General features: G+C 33.1%; 1 protein-coding gene across 2 annotated transcripts; it reads right to left on the reverse strand.

Annotated features, from left to right (window-relative positions):
- Positions 1-1,700: 1,700 nt before the first annotated feature.
- Positions 1,701-16,821, reverse strand: LOC109026641 (UDP-glucuronosyltransferase 2B10). 2 transcript variants are annotated; one of them, XM_031010563.3, is made up of 6 exons: positions 16,078-16,821; positions 14,638-14,786; positions 10,422-10,553; positions 6,340-6,427; positions 5,287-5,506; positions 1,701-2,217 (listed from the first exon to the last, which is right to left on the reverse strand). In XM_031010563.3, exons 1-6 carry the CDS (start codon positions 16,793-16,795, stop codon positions 1,938-1,940), a joined length of 1,587 nt encoding a protein of 528 aa, XP_030866423.3. In that variant the 5' UTR covers positions 16,796-16,821; the 3' UTR covers positions 1,701-1,937. The 2 variants fall into 2 exon arrangements, with proteins under 2 accessions (XP_030866423.3, XP_030866424.2); XM_031010564.3 differs by lacking the exon at positions 5,287-5,506 and having other exon boundaries at positions 2,073-2,217; positions 16,078-16,798.
- Between the last annotated feature and the right edge of the window lie 613 nt (positions 16,822-17,434).

A 17,434-nucleotide genomic window follows, 5' to 3' on the forward strand; every position in this document is an offset into this window, starting at 1 on the left:
TATATTCTTTAACATTCATATTCTTAAACTCCAATACTAATGATAAACATTACTGAATAACTAAAGTGTGAGTCTTGGAAGGGATGCACCTTCCTGCATCAAGCACCTCACCATCACTCGAGTGTCCTCTATTGATGAAGCTTAACCTTCAACTAGCTGGCAAAGGAGGAATGCTTACAGGATCCTGATTCAGTATCATAAAGCTGTATTAGGATATGAGGGACAATAAATTGAAAACTGGTGAGGCATAAAATTTCAAATTTCTCATTTGTTATTATTTTAAAGTTGTACCCTAAGACACTGAATCTTGGTAAAGTTTGGATAAGTAGGAGGCATGGCTTTCTTTTTTGAAAGTGGGGGCATATAGAGGTTCAGACAAAGGTGAGTTTAGATTTGGGCTACTGAGTCCACAGTTCCACTGGTGGTCACTTGTCTAATGTCCAAATATATATTAAAAATTGAGATACTAGTAGGTTGGATTTTTGATTTCAGTAGTTGCTAGCTCGGACCTGGTTAGAGGGATTCTTGTTGTGCTGGGCCCGTGGGTGCCCTTCACCTATCACCACTCTATTCATACTCCCAACAAACCAGCACTGGAGTCGCCAGTTATTTTGTGCTTTACCTATGATAAATATTAATTTTTACCAATTCAAATTATATGATGATATATAATTGATTTCATTGTTAGTCCCTAAATAATAAATTGATTAATCACTTTTTGGGTTTATGATCCAGTCAGAAATTTGTTCACGTACTGCACTCATTTTATCAAGTGATATTTTTCATTAGATTCTTCTTCAGTATAGAGACTTTATTAAGGATAAATTTGTTATTCATAAGAGATCCAGAATCCTAAGTCATCATGACCATGGCTCAGAGTGACTAGCAAAGAGACAAAATAATAAAGGTCAGATAAACAAGTAAAACTTAATGAATAATCCTTAGTCAGGTAAGGTGAACTTTGCAGTTGGATTGATCAATAATAAAGAGGACATGCAGGTTGCAAGAGTTAGGACAGAATGAAATAAAAATTGAGATAATCACATTGAATCAGGGCATAAACACTTTAACAAAGCATATAATGTGTAGTTAAGAACAAGAAAACAACTAGAAACAAGAGAGCTTTGGAAGAAAAACTAATCAGTAAAGCTTTAACAGAAAGCAATTTTAGATTTTAATCAGTTTACCGGTAATTTTCAGAGCATTAAGTGATTCTTCTTGTGGGCTGTTCAGTCAATCATTCATTTCCACTTTATTTTATGTAATCAAACAACATTTCATATAATTAGGGAGCACATTTCTGATTTCAAGAATATCTAATTATTTTTGTATTCATCCTTCTCATCTCATCCCATTCTTCTTTTATGTTAGTGACTCTTTCATCCCTGAACATTTGAATCATTCTTATATAAAAATCTCATTTTGTAAAGTTATGGTGGTACATACCTGTAATCTCATCCCTTTGGGATGCTGAAATGGGAGGATTGTTTGAGCCCAGGAGTTTGAAATCAGCATGGAGAACACAATGAGATCTCATCACTACAAAAAATAAAAAATTAGTTGGACATGGTGACATGCACCTATGGTCCCAGCTACTCGGGGGGCTGAGGTGAGAGAACCTCTTGAGCTTAGTAAGTTGAGGCTGAAGTGAGCCATGATCACATTTCAATATAAGTGCAACAAATTTCAATACAAGCTCATATGGCTTTATATTATTTTTTATTTCCCCTAGTGTTTTCTTCATTGCCACAAAATATTTCTAACCATTAACTGGGTGGTAAATCTCTGAAAAACAAATTTGTACTTGACAAGGTAGACTTCAAAAGGATTTTTTTTTGTCACAGGAAGAAAGAAATCTTGCATCACAATATTTATTGCTGGAATCAACTGAAGTATCCCTATCTATCAGGTTTTCCAGCCTCAAATCTCAGATATAACTAATCCCTTTTTCCCTTCTTTCCTTTTCTAGCAAACTTCCAGAAACAAAACAGACAACACTTTGTGATGATAAATAGCACAGTTGCCACACAGGCCAGCAGGAACCCAATCACATCCAAAGAGTGGTACTGGAACCAGGTGAGGTCGTGGGCTGCAACTCGAAGATGTTTGGCTCCTTTGTGGCGCATGACAAATTCAATCCAGAAGACTGCTCGATCCAGGGGCTTCACTGGTTGATCATGATGAATTCTTGATAATTTCATAACATTCTCTTTATATCTGAAGGATAAAAATAAAGATACCAACACTGAAAGTAAGTTAATTTGCCTGTACATATCAAGTCTATGAAAGGCTTTTAAAGTGTCAAATAATTCAAAGTAAATGTCAAAGAATTGATATAGAATTTATGTATTTTAATTTGAGTCATCATACAAAGTTTGGCTTTTAAATTGGACTTTTCTCATTGACACATATTTTTAAAGTAGAAAAGGAAAGTCAGGTGAGAAAGTTATTTTTTTCAAGCAGAGAAAGTATGAGGTATTTTTCATTTGTTTTTAATTTTTTAATGTTAAGTTTTTGTGGGTCCATATTAAGTGTATATATTTATGGGGTATATGAGATGTTTTGATACAAATTGAAATAATCACATCATGGAAAATAAGATATTCATTCCTTAAGCATTTATCCTTTGTATTATGAACACATTCCACATTACACTATTAGTTCTAAAACAGGCATATTAGAACGTGCTCAATATCATGAGCCATTTTAAGTGCTGTAAGAAAGATGTGAAAAATGCAATCTGAGAATTAACATCTCTAAGTTCCTAAAAAGGAATTTTATCATGGTGAGTGACATGCCTCATAGCTAGTCACTTTGCTTCTAGATTACTCTTTTGTCTCCTACTGTTTCCCACCCTGTAGCCAGAATGATGTTTTGCAGTTAAAGTGAGATTGTGGCACTTTCCTGATTAATATTTTTGCCTGGCTTCTCATTATTTTCAGAATAAAATCCAACTCTGTGATTTGATCTACAGAAACCTACATTGTTAGATACTGGCAAGGTCTTTTTCTAACACTTTTACCTGCACACTGTCTTCTAGATTGGCCTTCTATTTTCCTTTAAGCTTCCAAAGGTGTTCTCATCTTAGCACTTCACACATTTTATCCCTTCTCTCCCGCTCTTGGAATATTCTTTCTTGCTATACCCAAGGCATGCTTCTCTCCCTTTTTGTGGCTTCCCTCTAAGTGTTACCTCTAAGAGAGGCTTTTACTCTCTTAGAGAGAGGCTTTTCCATCACAATCTGATGGAACCTCTAGGATTTTCTCTGTTTTCTGTGCTTATTTTCTATTTGATTCCTAGAATTTTTAAAATGATTTATATATCTCATAAAATATACATTTAAATACAAAATACAAAAGATAAATATACATACACTAAGTGAATAGTTCAAAAATGGAAGATCATCTTGAACATTATCTTGAGGCAAAGATACCAATTTACCTATTGTTCAGTTCATGGTACAGGATATCACAACCTGCCTAGAATAGCTCTCTTTTTCTGAACCATTTAGTCACCACTTTTGTCCACCAACTAAAGAATAACCTGACTTTGAATAGCAACACTAGTTTTGCTTGTTTATGTAATTGAATTATATAATATGTACTCCTTAGTGTCTACTTTTTTAGTGTAACCGTTCTTGGGTAATTCCATTGCTGTGTAGTATTTTGTTGACTGATAAAGCACAAACTATGTCTTTATTTTATGTTGAATAGATATTTCGGTTGCTAACACTTTTTGGACACTGTTGATAATTCTGTCATGACCACTCTTCTATATACCATTAGATTTATATATTTATACATATCTGTTTGGTATATAATTGAGAGTAGAATTGCTAAGATAACAGTGCATGCATAATTGTGATTTACTTCTTGACTTTAAATATTTGAAGTGTATTTTGTTAATTTCCAAAATTTAAAGATATTTTAGTGATAGTATTTATAACGTCCCTTACTTCCACTACGGCTGGATCATATAGTCTTTATGACATTGAATCTTTTTATATTTCCTAAGTCTTGATTTATTTCCCACCACATGCCACTTCAAATGACTATTAACTATTCAACATGCTCTAGGAAAATGTGTCTTCCAGTTGATATATACAATACATATATGTGTATTGTATATATACGTGTGTATATCATTTTACATTATAAGATTCCATTTGTTAATTGTGTTCTTCAAATGTTTTATGTCCTTACTCATTATTTGCTTGTTTTTTCAAAAAAGTCTGTTTAGATTGAGTGAAAGTATTTGTATAATCACATTTAAATCTACCACTTTGTTTTATATTTCTTTTCTATTTGTCCAAGTTGGTTTGTGTTTCTATTCAATTATTTCCCATCTTCTTTAAAGGTGTTTTGATCATTCTTTATCCTTCTATTGTCTTTGTGATAAAGTATTTTTAGAGTATTTCTTTAGATGATACCCTCCTTACACAAAGGCCAATGAACTGATAAATGAACAACTAAATTATGACGTATCCATATTACAAAATATTATACAAGTGTAAAAGGAAATTAAATATTAAAACACACAACAACATTAATTAAACTAAAAACCATAAAAAAAATTAGGCTAGGTGAAATGTCATTTACACAGTACCCTAGACTGTATGATTCCATTTATAAGAAACATCTAGAGAGAATAATCTATAGAGAAAGAAAACAAATTGGTGTTAGACTATGACTAAGCAGTCATGGGAGGTGATTTTGGTGTCATTGCAGTTTCTTTTGCGTTGATAAAAATGTTCCAAACTTATACACTGGTGATGACTTCATGACTCTGTAAACATAGTAAAAATATTTGGAATTTTTGCCATAAATAGGTGGGTTTTATGCTATCAAAATTAAATCTCATTTTCAAGTCTGTTACAATAAAGATAATAATAAAAATTAATTTTTCAGCAAGAAAACAGTTATATTCTGACATATTTTAGATATTTAATTAAAACATTTTATTATATTATTTCAAGATTATTCTTCCTTTCTACTATGGATTCATTATGTCAAATTTTTAAGAAATGTATTTTTTTATATTACCTATATCATTTTAAAATTATTTTTGTTTAGAAAACTGTTTCACTAACTGGTTACTCATTAGATGTATGGGGTTCAAATACAATTTTTAAATAACAGATAAAAAGTAAAAGCAGATTTTGGATTGGTTAAATCATTTAAATTCTTTCAAAATCACTCTCTTATAAAAAGAATGAAACTCATGCTCACTATTGACAAGAAAAGCTATCTATTAATACCATCTAGTGAAAAATATTGTTCTACTCACGAAGGATCATTAATTACTGTGTTCAGTGCATTCAGCAAGTCTGTACTCGACATTGTGTTGAAGTCCAATCTAACAGCTGCTCCCTTGGCCTTCATGTGAGCAATATTATCAGGTTGATCAAAAAACAATGGAATGCCCACCATAGGGATCCCATGGTAGATTGCCTCATAGATGCCATTGGCTCCACCATGAGTTATAAAAGCTCTGGTTTTTGGATGACCTAGGATTGGATGAATTTTAGCAAAATTATTCATAGGAATAAAATGAGATGCACAATGAAAGGCTCTGAAAGTGACAGTGTTTTATAGATAACACATTGAACTAATTTGCTGTTACTTTTCAGACTTCAGAGGAAAAAACAGGTACTTGTGTTGGAGATGTAACTGAAGGCTATATGGTGGTGTGACTTCAGACTGCAAAACTTAAAATACAAGATTTCCAGTTGGACTAATGAAAAAGAGCATTCTAGATTTTAAAAATGTGCACAAAAGAGGACAGCAAAGAGATGGGCATGAAATGAGTGTTATTTTAAGTACAGTCACAGAGTGTGATATGTGGGGTGTGGAAGGCAGCAGGCAGTGGATTGGTGGTGGTGCTAGGATTGAGGAAAGACAGGTCACACTTCATCATGAAATGTGTCATTACTTTAAGATTAGGAATTTAGTCCTCCAGAAAATACAGTCACTGGTGATAGAAGACCTATTATATTTAGTGGCATTTGAAATAACCCTGCAGGAGAGGAGAAAACAGGTGTAAAGTTGTAGAAACGGGAGACAGAGGGACAGCCTAGGAAGATACTGAAAAATTCTGTGAGATATAATAGCACCTGAAATAAAGATTACCTCTGATTCTGACCACAAAGAATGTGAGTGTATATCATAAAATGCCAACAATTATAGCATATTCTTTTCCCCTGGGACTGGAAAATAAATATAAAGAAGTTCTTTTTTGTTTTCCTATAACAAATATTCAATAAGCATGTTTCAAGATGAACTATTAACACTCTAATGTGCAGTTACTAATATATCCAGTATTTGTTCACCAGGGTGTTACCTAGAAGGTCATTCTGGGGTATCCACTTGTACAGTCGAGTATTGAGACCTAAGGCATCTGGTTTATTCCCATCAAATCTCCAAAGAACCTGTTACAGTAAAGAGAATATCTTATTCCACGAGTGGAACTCAAAAGTTATAAAATGTTAGAACTGTAAAAAGAGTAGAAATGAAATCAAGGGATGTTAGTAAATAAATCTACTCAAAGACCAATGTAAAAAGAATGACCACATTTTATTTTCTGAACTTTTATAATGATTTAGGTATATAAGAAACCATTATTTTCCAAAGTAATACCTTAGAAAAATAAGATTATCAATGAAAAGTTCAAGTATTTAGAAAATTTTTATACTTTTTAAAAGAAGAACTACCTGCGGCTAACCATTGAAGAAAAAAAGTTTAACATCACACATCATTAGAGAAATTCAAATCAAAACCACAATGAGATAACATCGCACACCAGTCAGAATGGCCATTATTAAAAACTCAAAAAATATCATGATGTTGGCGAGGTTGTATAGAAAAGGAATGCTTATACTCTGTTGGTTGGAATGTAAGTTAGTTCAATCATTGTGGAAGACAGTGTGGTGATTCCTCAAAAACCTAGAGGCAAAAATACCCAGCAATCCCATTACTGGGTATATAACCAAAGGACTATAACTTGTTCTTTCATAAAGATCCATGAAAGTATATGTTAGTCGTACTACTATTCACAATAGCAAGGACATGAAATCAACCTAAATGACCATCAATTATGGACTGAATAAAGAAAATATGGTATATATACACTACAGAATATTATGCAGCCATAAAAAGAACAAAAATATGTATTTTGCAGGGATAAGGATTGAGCTGGTGGCCATTAGCCTTAGCAAACTAACATAGGAATTGAAATCCAAGTGTAACAAGTCCTCACTTATGAGTGGAAGCTAAAAGATGAGAACACATGTACACATAGAAGGCAACAACATACACTGAGATGTACTGGAAGGTGGAGGATGGGAGGAAAGAGAGGATCAGGAAAAATAATAAATGAATATTAGTCTTAATACCCGGGTGATGAAACAATCAGTACAACAAACCCCATGACACAAGTTTACCTATGTAAAAAACCTGCACATGTACTCCTGAACTTAAAATAAAAGTTAAAAATAAAAGTTAATTTAATTAAAAAAATAAAAATATTCTAAAAAAAGTATAAAAAATTATAGAGAGTCATTGTAATTCTGGTATAAAAACAGTAACAATTTAGTAATGACCTATATGTTTATTTTGTTTTATGTATTTTATATTAGTTTTCATCTTCAAATTTAATTGTAATGTATTCGTTTCTTTTTGAGTAATATGAATAGTTTCAATATATCTACTTGTCTGTAAGTTATTATATTACAGCCTGTTGTCCTTTGATTGACAAAATAGCAAGTCTATAAAATAAGCTACTTACAAGAAATAAATAAATGCTGCAAGGGTTTTATGTACAACTTCATTGGAATTACAAATTATCAAGCACTACTTCCAAGAAAAATTTCAAGTGACAATTTTTGACACAAATTCAGAGTATTACCAACCAGTATTGCTAATTTTGGATTTTTTTGGCATAGAAGTAAGGAACATGTTGGTATCATGAATAAAAATAAAGCTTTTGAATAACCTCAAAATTGTATTTTCCTGAATTTGGTCAACAGATTATTAACACTTAGACAAGGTGCTACAAAGCTTTGACAACAGTGATTAATATATTCTGCTATAGCCAAGACATTTTTATGTTGTTACTAATTTTGAAACTCCAAAGCAATCCTCATAAACTGAACAATAATTTTCAGTGTTTAATTTTATTTGCTACATCAGTGTTAAAGTAACTCAGGTTTCAGCAAAATTTAGAGGTCATTACAAGAAAGCTTTATCAGATAAGAAATTAAAAAGTAATTGACAAATGCACAGAGGTCACTGGTTTATTCTATATAGAAGAAAATATATTCCTACTATGTTCTATGGAGGGGGCATCTGAACCTGTTCCCCTGCCTGGCTTCCTTCTGTTTGTCTCCTTCCTATATTTCCTTCTGCTACCTCCAGTGGGAGGGGTTGTTAATCTGGTAGTTAGTGCTGAGTCCTTGTGGGGCCACATTTTATACTGGACAGGATCCACCTTCAGGTCAGGATCCATCTGCACCCTTTCCTTTTCATCTTCCTGCTTCAGATATTGGCTGGGCCCAGTCCAGCAGGGCAAGCTGCTTTTTCTCTTTCTCTAAATCTACCTGGCTGTGAGGGTACTTGGACTAGTTGTCTGTCGGCCTAGGCCACTCTTTCTCTGAATAGTAGTCTGAACATCATTCAGATAGGCCTATTCCAAAATGTAGAGGAAGTATCTGAGGCTGGATAATATGGCAAACCTAAACTGCATGATGCATGTCAGACTTTTTGAAATACCTGCTATTGTTATTGTGCTACTTAAGTCACCCATTAAAACGTAACTTTTTCTGATAACATCTGTAGTGTGTACAGTGCCCTCAGGAATTCTTAAACAAAAGGGTCAAATGACAGGGGCAGAATTTGGTGATAACTCTTACCTGATTCCAATAACATGATAATATCGATACTTCATCTACATTTCTTAAATAAATTTATTCATGATCATATTATTAATGCCAAATTTATTATCAATGAAAAACAGCCTATTATTATAGCATCATCCATGTATATTTTTGATTTTGAACTAATATCTGAGATAATTAGTGCTTTCCCAAAAGCTCTAATTTTTAGGCCTGAACTTTCTTTTTTATTTGTCATGAATATTATTTTTAAAAATTGTTAAAAACTTACCATACAGGAATATTTATTAATATACTTAAAAAGTTTGTTCCCTATGCTGAAGTAAAATACATTAGTGACATCTTCCAGGCACCATGTTTATAAAAGTAAAACTTCTAGGTCCTGAAATATACTACAGTAGAGTCTATAGTTTACTAGTTTACTTTTTTTGAGACAGAGTCTGGCCCTGTAGCCCAGGCTGGAGTGCAATGTTGTGATCTTGCCTCATTGCAACCTCTGCCTCCTTGGTTCAAGGGATTCTCCTGCCTCAGTCTCCTGAATAGCTGGGGTTACAGGCACACACCACCACTCCTGCCTAATTTTTTGTATCTTTAGTAGAGACAGGGTTTCACCATATCGTTCAGGGTGATCTCGATCTCCTGACCTCGTGATCCGCCCGCCTTGGCCTTCCAAAGTGCTGGGATTACAGGTGCGAACCACCATGCCCAGCCTATAGTTTACACTTTTAATCACAGGACTGGAATTCATTCTTTTTACTCCCCTACTCTCCACATGTGCCAGTTATTATTCCTATATTAATGACATTCAATCATGCTATACTACCACTGATCCTTAAATACGGTATATGCTGCATAATGACCAACAGAGCCAGTCTTCTCTATTTGTTGCCACATATTTCATATAAGCATTTGACTTAAAGTACAAACAGAAATACTACATTCCTTAATTGTAAACATTCACCAAGGGCTTCCAGAGTACAATAAGTAATAGAGGTGGCCCAAGAGTTACTCAAGCGTTCTTCACCCATTGGATACTGCTGAGATTAGGAAAACTCTTTTGAAGAAAATTATCATAAATCTTACTTGTATTTCTACAAGAAAACAGTTCTGGATATATATTTTTAGTTGAAAACACCTGAAAGTCATTCTAAAGACTACATTAAGCACCATTTTCACTTAACTGAAATATATTGAGTTAAATTCAGCAGTAGGTATGACTGTTCATATCAGAAATTAAAAGTAACTGTAGGTCTCAAGTTCCCTTTTGTGGATACATATGGAGTACTGAGTTCCCACTGATGCTAATAGGAATCACTCATGCATACCAAAGGTAGTAACTCCCCCATGGCCACATGCAACCCCTTAGTCTGAGGCACAACTATTACTTCTGTCAGTGGATGCTACACAAGCATATTTAAGGTTGTATTCGGCTATAAATAGTTCAGTCTACTCTTTAATATTCTTTCTATGTAGATCACAAACTTTAACAGCCTCTTTCAGTAGTTTTCCACACCAGTAAGGCACTTTATCTTACCTTTTGTGGGATCTTGGCAAGGGCTGTTGCAATTACATTGGCCCTTTCTGCTGTCATGTTACTGACCATTGACCCCAGAGAAAACACCACAACACCATTTTCTCCAGAGCTCTGTACAAACTCCTCCATTTCCTGTGAAAAAAAAATTGTTTCATCACAAAAGAGTATCACCACAGCAGGCACTACCGAAAGAATTGGTACAAAATATTAAAGAGAGAAAATCAAGTATTTTGAGGAATTATTGGAGTAAATAATATTTTTTAACTAACTCAATCACTCAGTTTCTTTGCAAGAAGATGTATGAGATATTTGGCCTCTGTTAAGGATATTTGTGTAAACATGTGTGTGTATGTAGGTATGTGTCTGTATGTGTGTAATGGAGAAAAGAAAAGGAGCTATTACATTGTAGTCAGGGAGATAATGTTAAAAAATATACCCAGACTCTTCACTTATAATACTATAATTACTAATATATGTTCTTGGGAAAGTGGCACCACTCGGGTTTAATTCTATATTTTTGTTCTACTAAATCACTTGTGTTTATTTCAGGCAGGTTTTCCGTAGAATTCTTTTAGTTTGAAGCCATTAGTGTTTTACTTCCCTAACTATGAGTACTGAGGAAAAGCTACTCACAGTTGGGATAATTTTATATCTACATTTACGTTACTCTACAATGCTTTATGCTTCACTTAAAATTTGTCAGTTTTCCGGTAGTTTTTCAAAAAATAAAATAAAAAATAAAAGCTGGGGGTTAAGAATCACTGACATTCTGGAGTCTAGTATTGTGATTTGGAATATTTATTAATCAGTCCTTAGAGTCTCATTTATAATACAGAATTGTACAGTTTATAGTTAGTAGTTGACTAATTGTACCTTTTGGGTTTTTGTTTAGGTGGAGCACCTATTGCCCTGAAATCACACTGTTAAATTGATGTGCTGTTTATAACTGCATGTGAGGAACTCTCATCATCACTTTGTTGTGTCTCAGAGGCAGCACTTGCACCAGAATAGGAGAGGCCACCAGGCCTTTCTTCAGGGGGATCTTGTCTCTCTTTTGAGTAGCTCACGCACACCACATTACACTCCTGGTGAAGATGTGCTTGGCTGCAATTGATTGAGAATTATTCTGACTTGTGTTCCCCAATGTATGCCAATATATAAATTTAAATACTTTCAGATTTAATCATTGGGGTAAAACTTTCCCCAGTGGTTTTTAACAAAACATAGAAAAAATGTGTCTAAGTGTAAACTGTGCACCACATATGGCAGAACGTTTTTTAAAATGTGATTTGTAATCTTAAGTTAACCTGAGAGTCCCTGTACTACTATTCCACATAATACTTGGGGCATCTAGGTGTTGTGTGTGATTGCAGTTACCTGTAGCCACATTTAATGTAACTCGTGTTCAGTGTTTCACCTCACTAGCTTGATGCCAGAGCCTTGTTTTTCTATGCAGTGTTGAAGGAATCTAACCTCTGTGTAGAGATTCATCACTGATATTGACTGGTTGTTTCTCCTTTTGTGATAATATTATAAAAATACTACAAAATTAATGTAAGAAATTTTATAACAGTATGAAAAGTTTTTTAAAAATAATTTTTTCTAAAATTTCTATCTAGAGATATTATTTATAGAAAATATGTATTTTTATTATGGATTTTGCCCTACTTATATAGGTCAATGTACATATGTGACACTTATTTAGAAAATTTTAATCTCATTTTATATACATTTCCTCCTGCAAAATTTGCCATCTTGTTATATTTATAATTTTCTTATTCACTGTATGTGTATTATGGCTGACAGCATAATTGAACATTTCATTGATAAAATTATTTTAGTGCTATTGTAGGCATATGTTTCTAATCATTATTTCATGTAACATGTTGGATTACTTCCAATGTTAATTTTGCGAATATTTTCCATAATGTTTAATAGGTACACCTTGATTAATTTTTTATGATTTCACATGACTATATTATAAAACTAATAACAATATGTATTTTTAAAACACCTGATACATTTTGTCAAGTGTCTTATTCTCTTCAAATATATAGAAATTATCTGAGAATCTAATATATAATTGAAAAGAAAGCAACCTGGGTTAGCAAATATTTTACATAATAAACAATTAAAGAACTGGTTTCACAACCATTGACTTTCATTCAATGCTTTCTGCAAGTTAATATCAAGAGCTAGTATTAGTTATTACCACTATTGTACTACCAGTCAACCTTTTTTTCTTGTCCTTCTACATATCCTACTCTCTTCCTCCTTCTACTGGCACTATCAGTTTCCCTTAGTGTGAGTGGGGAAATCTTTCAAGAGTAGGGTAGAGTGGCATATATTTTTCATTAGTCTTACCTCAACTTTTGTCTCTTGAGAAACTGACTATATAAAGCCTATACAACTTGCATTAAACGTAGATACTGAGTTTTAACAATGGAACAAATTCTCAGTTTTATGCAAGCAAAAATGATCTTTTAAGAGATTGCATAATAATGCATTGAAGAAGCCTTACTTTTTACATATGCCTTAAAATGTGATGTTAATTAAAATATATGAAGTTCTTGTATTCTTTCAAAAAGAATATAATCTTTTATGCTGACGGAATTTTTTTTCGTATTGAAACTAAGGGCACTATTCAGAAACAAGTGGCAGAAATTATTTGGTCTTTATTATACATGCATTGTTCATTATCTCTGTGCTTCTCTGTCAGTCACCTATGATGTCAAGATGAGTTCCCCCAGGAAGCTTTATTGAGTTGCTTGTCATAAGGCAGAAATCATCTGCTCTAATAGGATATGTTTATGCTCTAAAGTGTAAAATTCTGGGATCTCAATGCAGAATGATTTAAATGCTTTATTAAAATCATGTGAACCCTGTGTTTGTCTGCACATATTTGAGGCACACATTTATATTGTTGAGGAAGTGTTTTAAGCTGGAATACTGGTGAAGATCCTTATTACTTACGGAAGAATTTTAGAATTTCAACTAGCTTATCTTGCTGTCACAACTGATATGTCTACTTTTAATCAAGTCCAAGGGTATCTGTCATCTATGACTTTCCAAGAGAATATAACCTTGATGTGCTGAATAATCTGGTTCTCTTAAATGAGGAATGATATCTCAAGTGACTTGCACATGTTAAGTAGATAGTAGTATTAGTAATAAAATACCCATAATTGCAAAATTAATAACATTTCTGAGTCACTGACTATATGCCAGAGACATTTTAAGTGTTTTGTCTGTGTTAATATTTTTTCCACACAACACAATATGAAGTTGGCACTTTTTTGTAAATGTAGGCATAATTATTTCTATCAACAGTGTAGTCCACTTTTTCATCATCTGCTACCTGAATCCATGAAAAATTTCCTGAATGTTTGGGTCTTTACAGTCTGGCCCTTCTGCAATTTAATCCATTGAATATCTTGGAGGCTTTTCTTATAAAAAGAATCATTTCATATATCCTTATTTCTGAACCCTTTTTAGGATGTTTTCAATGTTCTTAATAAATATTTCAACTCCTAATACGTACCTGGCTCTAATTTACCTTTTAGCATCATCTGATTCTTAATCATTCCCTGCAAACTAAACCTGAGGACTTGAGAACTGTCCTGACCACTTTATCTGCTGTCCCTTTTTGTCTGCCTCTCCCCATCATTCTTTTCCCTATTCCTGCATATTGTTCATCTCTCATCGTACTCATCAGTGACTCCAGGATACTTTCTATTATCTCCACTGATGCTTTCTCAGCATTGGGTTTTTTCTTGAGATAATAGTTTTTATATAATATTCATTCCTTACTTATATTCTATATTTCAAAGTAGAAAATAAGGTATGTAGGGACAGAAACTGTGTCTATTTTTTTTCTCTGAAAATTCTGCACTTACCTGTGTTTTGTGCTAATCTCTTTGTAAATATTCTTTGAATGAAGGACCAATACCTTCTTAGGTGTTGCATAATCAAGACTTCAATTTAACCAACCCTATTTTCAAAGTTTCTTTAGTATTCCTCTCTATTTGTAACATGCATAAAACTCACATACGTGTGATGGTATTAACATGTACATGAGTTTCTAATTGGTATCTGCTTTACCCCACCTACTTCCCATCTTTTTTCAGTGTTAGTCAAACACTCTGAATGAAGACTACAGAGTCATTTCTACTGAAATTTGAAGCCAACAAAATAAAACCAACGAAAGTATGTTTACCTTAGGTAGGGGTTTGGCAGGTTTGCAGTGGAGTCCTCCAACAAAATCAACATTTGGTAAGAATGGATGAGGAAATTTAAAATTCCAGGAGTTTCGCATAAGCCATATGTCAGCTTTCCTCATTGTCTCAGATAAGGTAGTGGGTCTTCCTGATAGGATTAAAGAAAAGAAGAAGTGGATGACATAAGATAATTACTTTATGTAATTTTCTGAAAGGGGTTAGAATAATGTAGGCAAAAATATTGGTAAAGTTTGTGTGCTTTGAAAAATATGTACATATATTCATATATAGGAATAATTTATTTTTCATGTATTTTATATTTTGCCCTTGTTTATTTATAAGAAAGGCAAAGTAGTGGGAGAATTGTAAGGTTAAGCTACATCACTAATGTCATGTCAGTATACTCACAATTATTAAAATAAGTCATAGAGAATTAAACATCAATTTATTTTCTCTTTAAAGCTTCAATAGTAGCCTCTAGATATTTAAACAAATCTTTGAGCTCCATAATCAATTAATTCTACAGTAACCATAGAAACAATTTTCTAACAAATAGTCTAGTTTACACAACTCATTAAGCTAATCCTTTTATCTTTGGTTCTTCAAGTTAACTGTGGACTATTTTGAGAGTATGGCTGAAATCATTGTACCAACTACTCATTTGGATCCAAGCTAAGATCTTAATAATATTAAGTAAAAATATTTGTAAATTATAGCTAGAAATTTTTCAGAAATTATTGAAATAGAGATCTGTACTCAAGCTTAATCAGTCTCATATTTTTAACTAAAGAGACATAGTTTCAAATAAACTATATAGATATAACAACCTTCACACTTCAACAAGATGATTGGACTTTAAATAAAAGATTTCCAATTATTTAGTGAAGGAGTATAGAAACATTTGAAACTTCAAATTACCCTTATTGATTTTTGCATCTGAGATATAGACATTATCTCTCTCTACTGTGAAGACAACCTCCTGGTAACATGGGAACATCTTTTAATTTCTAAATAAGACAACTGAGATTTAGAAGGAAAAATTTCTGCAGTTATATACATAGTTGTAGAAAAATGTGTAATAACTCATTCTAAATCTATGCATTCGGTTAGATGTTACTTGATGGATCTTGCTGTTTTTAAGATCTGAAACATTCTATAGTAAAACAGATATGTAATTGCTTAAAGTCTTAGGGGTACTAATATATAGCTTTATGATTTCCTGGGGTGTTCTGTATGAGTGATGGTCACAGCGTTTTCACTGACCCTATAATTTAAGCTTTTCTATAATATTTGTGAGATTGATAGAGCATCTTGTATTTTCATTTCATAAATTCATTTACCAAAAACTGCACTTCCCTGACTTTACGGCTTTATGCAAGTTCTGCTTCAAAGACACAAAGAAGTTAGAGCTTCATGTTACTGATTGAAAAAATTCTTACCTAAAACTTCACTGTAAAAGTGATCCCACTTCTTCATATCAAATATTTGGAACCAAAAGTCAAAATAAAGCACATAGAGCATATTTTTTACCCTCTCCATGAAAGTCATTTGATCACTTAATTTTGACATAACAACAGGTACGTAGGAAGGAGGGAAAATAAATCCTCCACTATGCCTTTCAAATGAGTAGCCAGGACTGAAGCTGTGACTGTACACAAAGGGTATGTTAAATAGCTCAGCCAGCAGCTCACCACAGGGTAAATAAGCATCTGCAAAAACGATGTCAAATCTTGACTCTTGTAGTTTTTTCATAAGTTTCTTATTTGAAACTAAATCTTTACAGAAGTTTCTAATTATGTCATTAATTGCCCACAGGATTTCTTGTTCTTGTGAAAAAGGTAACCAAAATGTATCTTTTTGAATTTCTGACAATCTCTTAACCTGTTGCATGATGATATTCTCAAATTCAGTTTTAGTTAAAGATGTAGGATAAACTTCGAGTTTAAGAGTGGATGAGTCATTGGGATCAAAAAGAATGGAAGCTGAAGATGCCAGTACAGTCACCTCATGACCTCTCTGAACAAGTTCTTTCAGGATTGTCTTCATATTCATCCAAAGGCTGTATTCTGTGGCCCATACCAGCACCTTTCCACAACTCCCAGAGCTAAAGTAAAAACTGAGTTGTATCAGCAGAACTGAAGTCCATTTCAGAGCCATCCTGGTGCGATGTGATAATTCTTTTCCAGTCACTGTTTCTTTCTCATACTTATATACAGAGATAAATCAATCAAGTTAAAACATAACTCTTTCAATTCAAAGTAAATACATTATATGAGCATCCTGAGTACATGGATGGCAAGGAGACAAAGTTCGATTACTTCATATTTACTCAAGGATGTTTGATGTTTCTTTTATGTTTATATTTGGTGTCATCCACCTAAGTTTAATGACCTTGCAAGTATCCTGTTTTATATAATGTATTTTATAATAGTGTCAAGAACAGTGGCAAGTGAGAGAGTCCTGCAGGCCCCTTGACACAGAATAAGAGATGAAGTAATTATACAATGCAAATAGAATGTTTGAATATTGTGGTTCAAGGAATATCTTGTAAAGCTTTGTTGATGTATAATTCACATACCATATGATTCATGAATTATTATTTAAAATTAAATATTTCCAAGTAAATTCACAGACTTGTGCATCCAACATAACAATCAGTTTTATCTAAAAAAAAAATCCTGTATATTAACTCTCATCTCCCCACCTGAATTTCTGCACCCACACTGCACTGGGCAACCAGTAATCTAATTTCTGCCAGTACAAATATGCCTATTCAGGATCTTTTTAAAAATGAAT

This window comes from Gorilla gorilla, chromosome 3, assembly GCF_029281585.2.
Source record: "Gorilla gorilla gorilla isolate KB3781 chromosome 3, NHGRI_mGorGor1-v2.1_pri, whole genome shotgun sequence".
Taxonomy (NCBI): domain Eukaryota; kingdom Metazoa; phylum Chordata; class Mammalia; order Primates; family Hominidae; genus Gorilla; species Gorilla gorilla.

Coding starts and splice junctions, on each gene's coding strand:
- LOC109026641 (XM_031010563.3), bottom strand. CDS start 16,795: ATGGCTCTGAAATGGACTTCAGTTCTGCTGATACAACTCAGTTTTTAC. Junction 10,554..14,637: donor CTGCCAAACCCCTACCTAAG/GTAAACATACTT, acceptor TTTTTTTCACAG/GAAATGGAGGAGTTTGTACA. Junction 5,507..6,339: donor ACCCCAGAATGACCTTCTAG/GTAACACCCTGG, acceptor ATCCAATCCTAG/GTCATCCAAAAACCAGAGCT.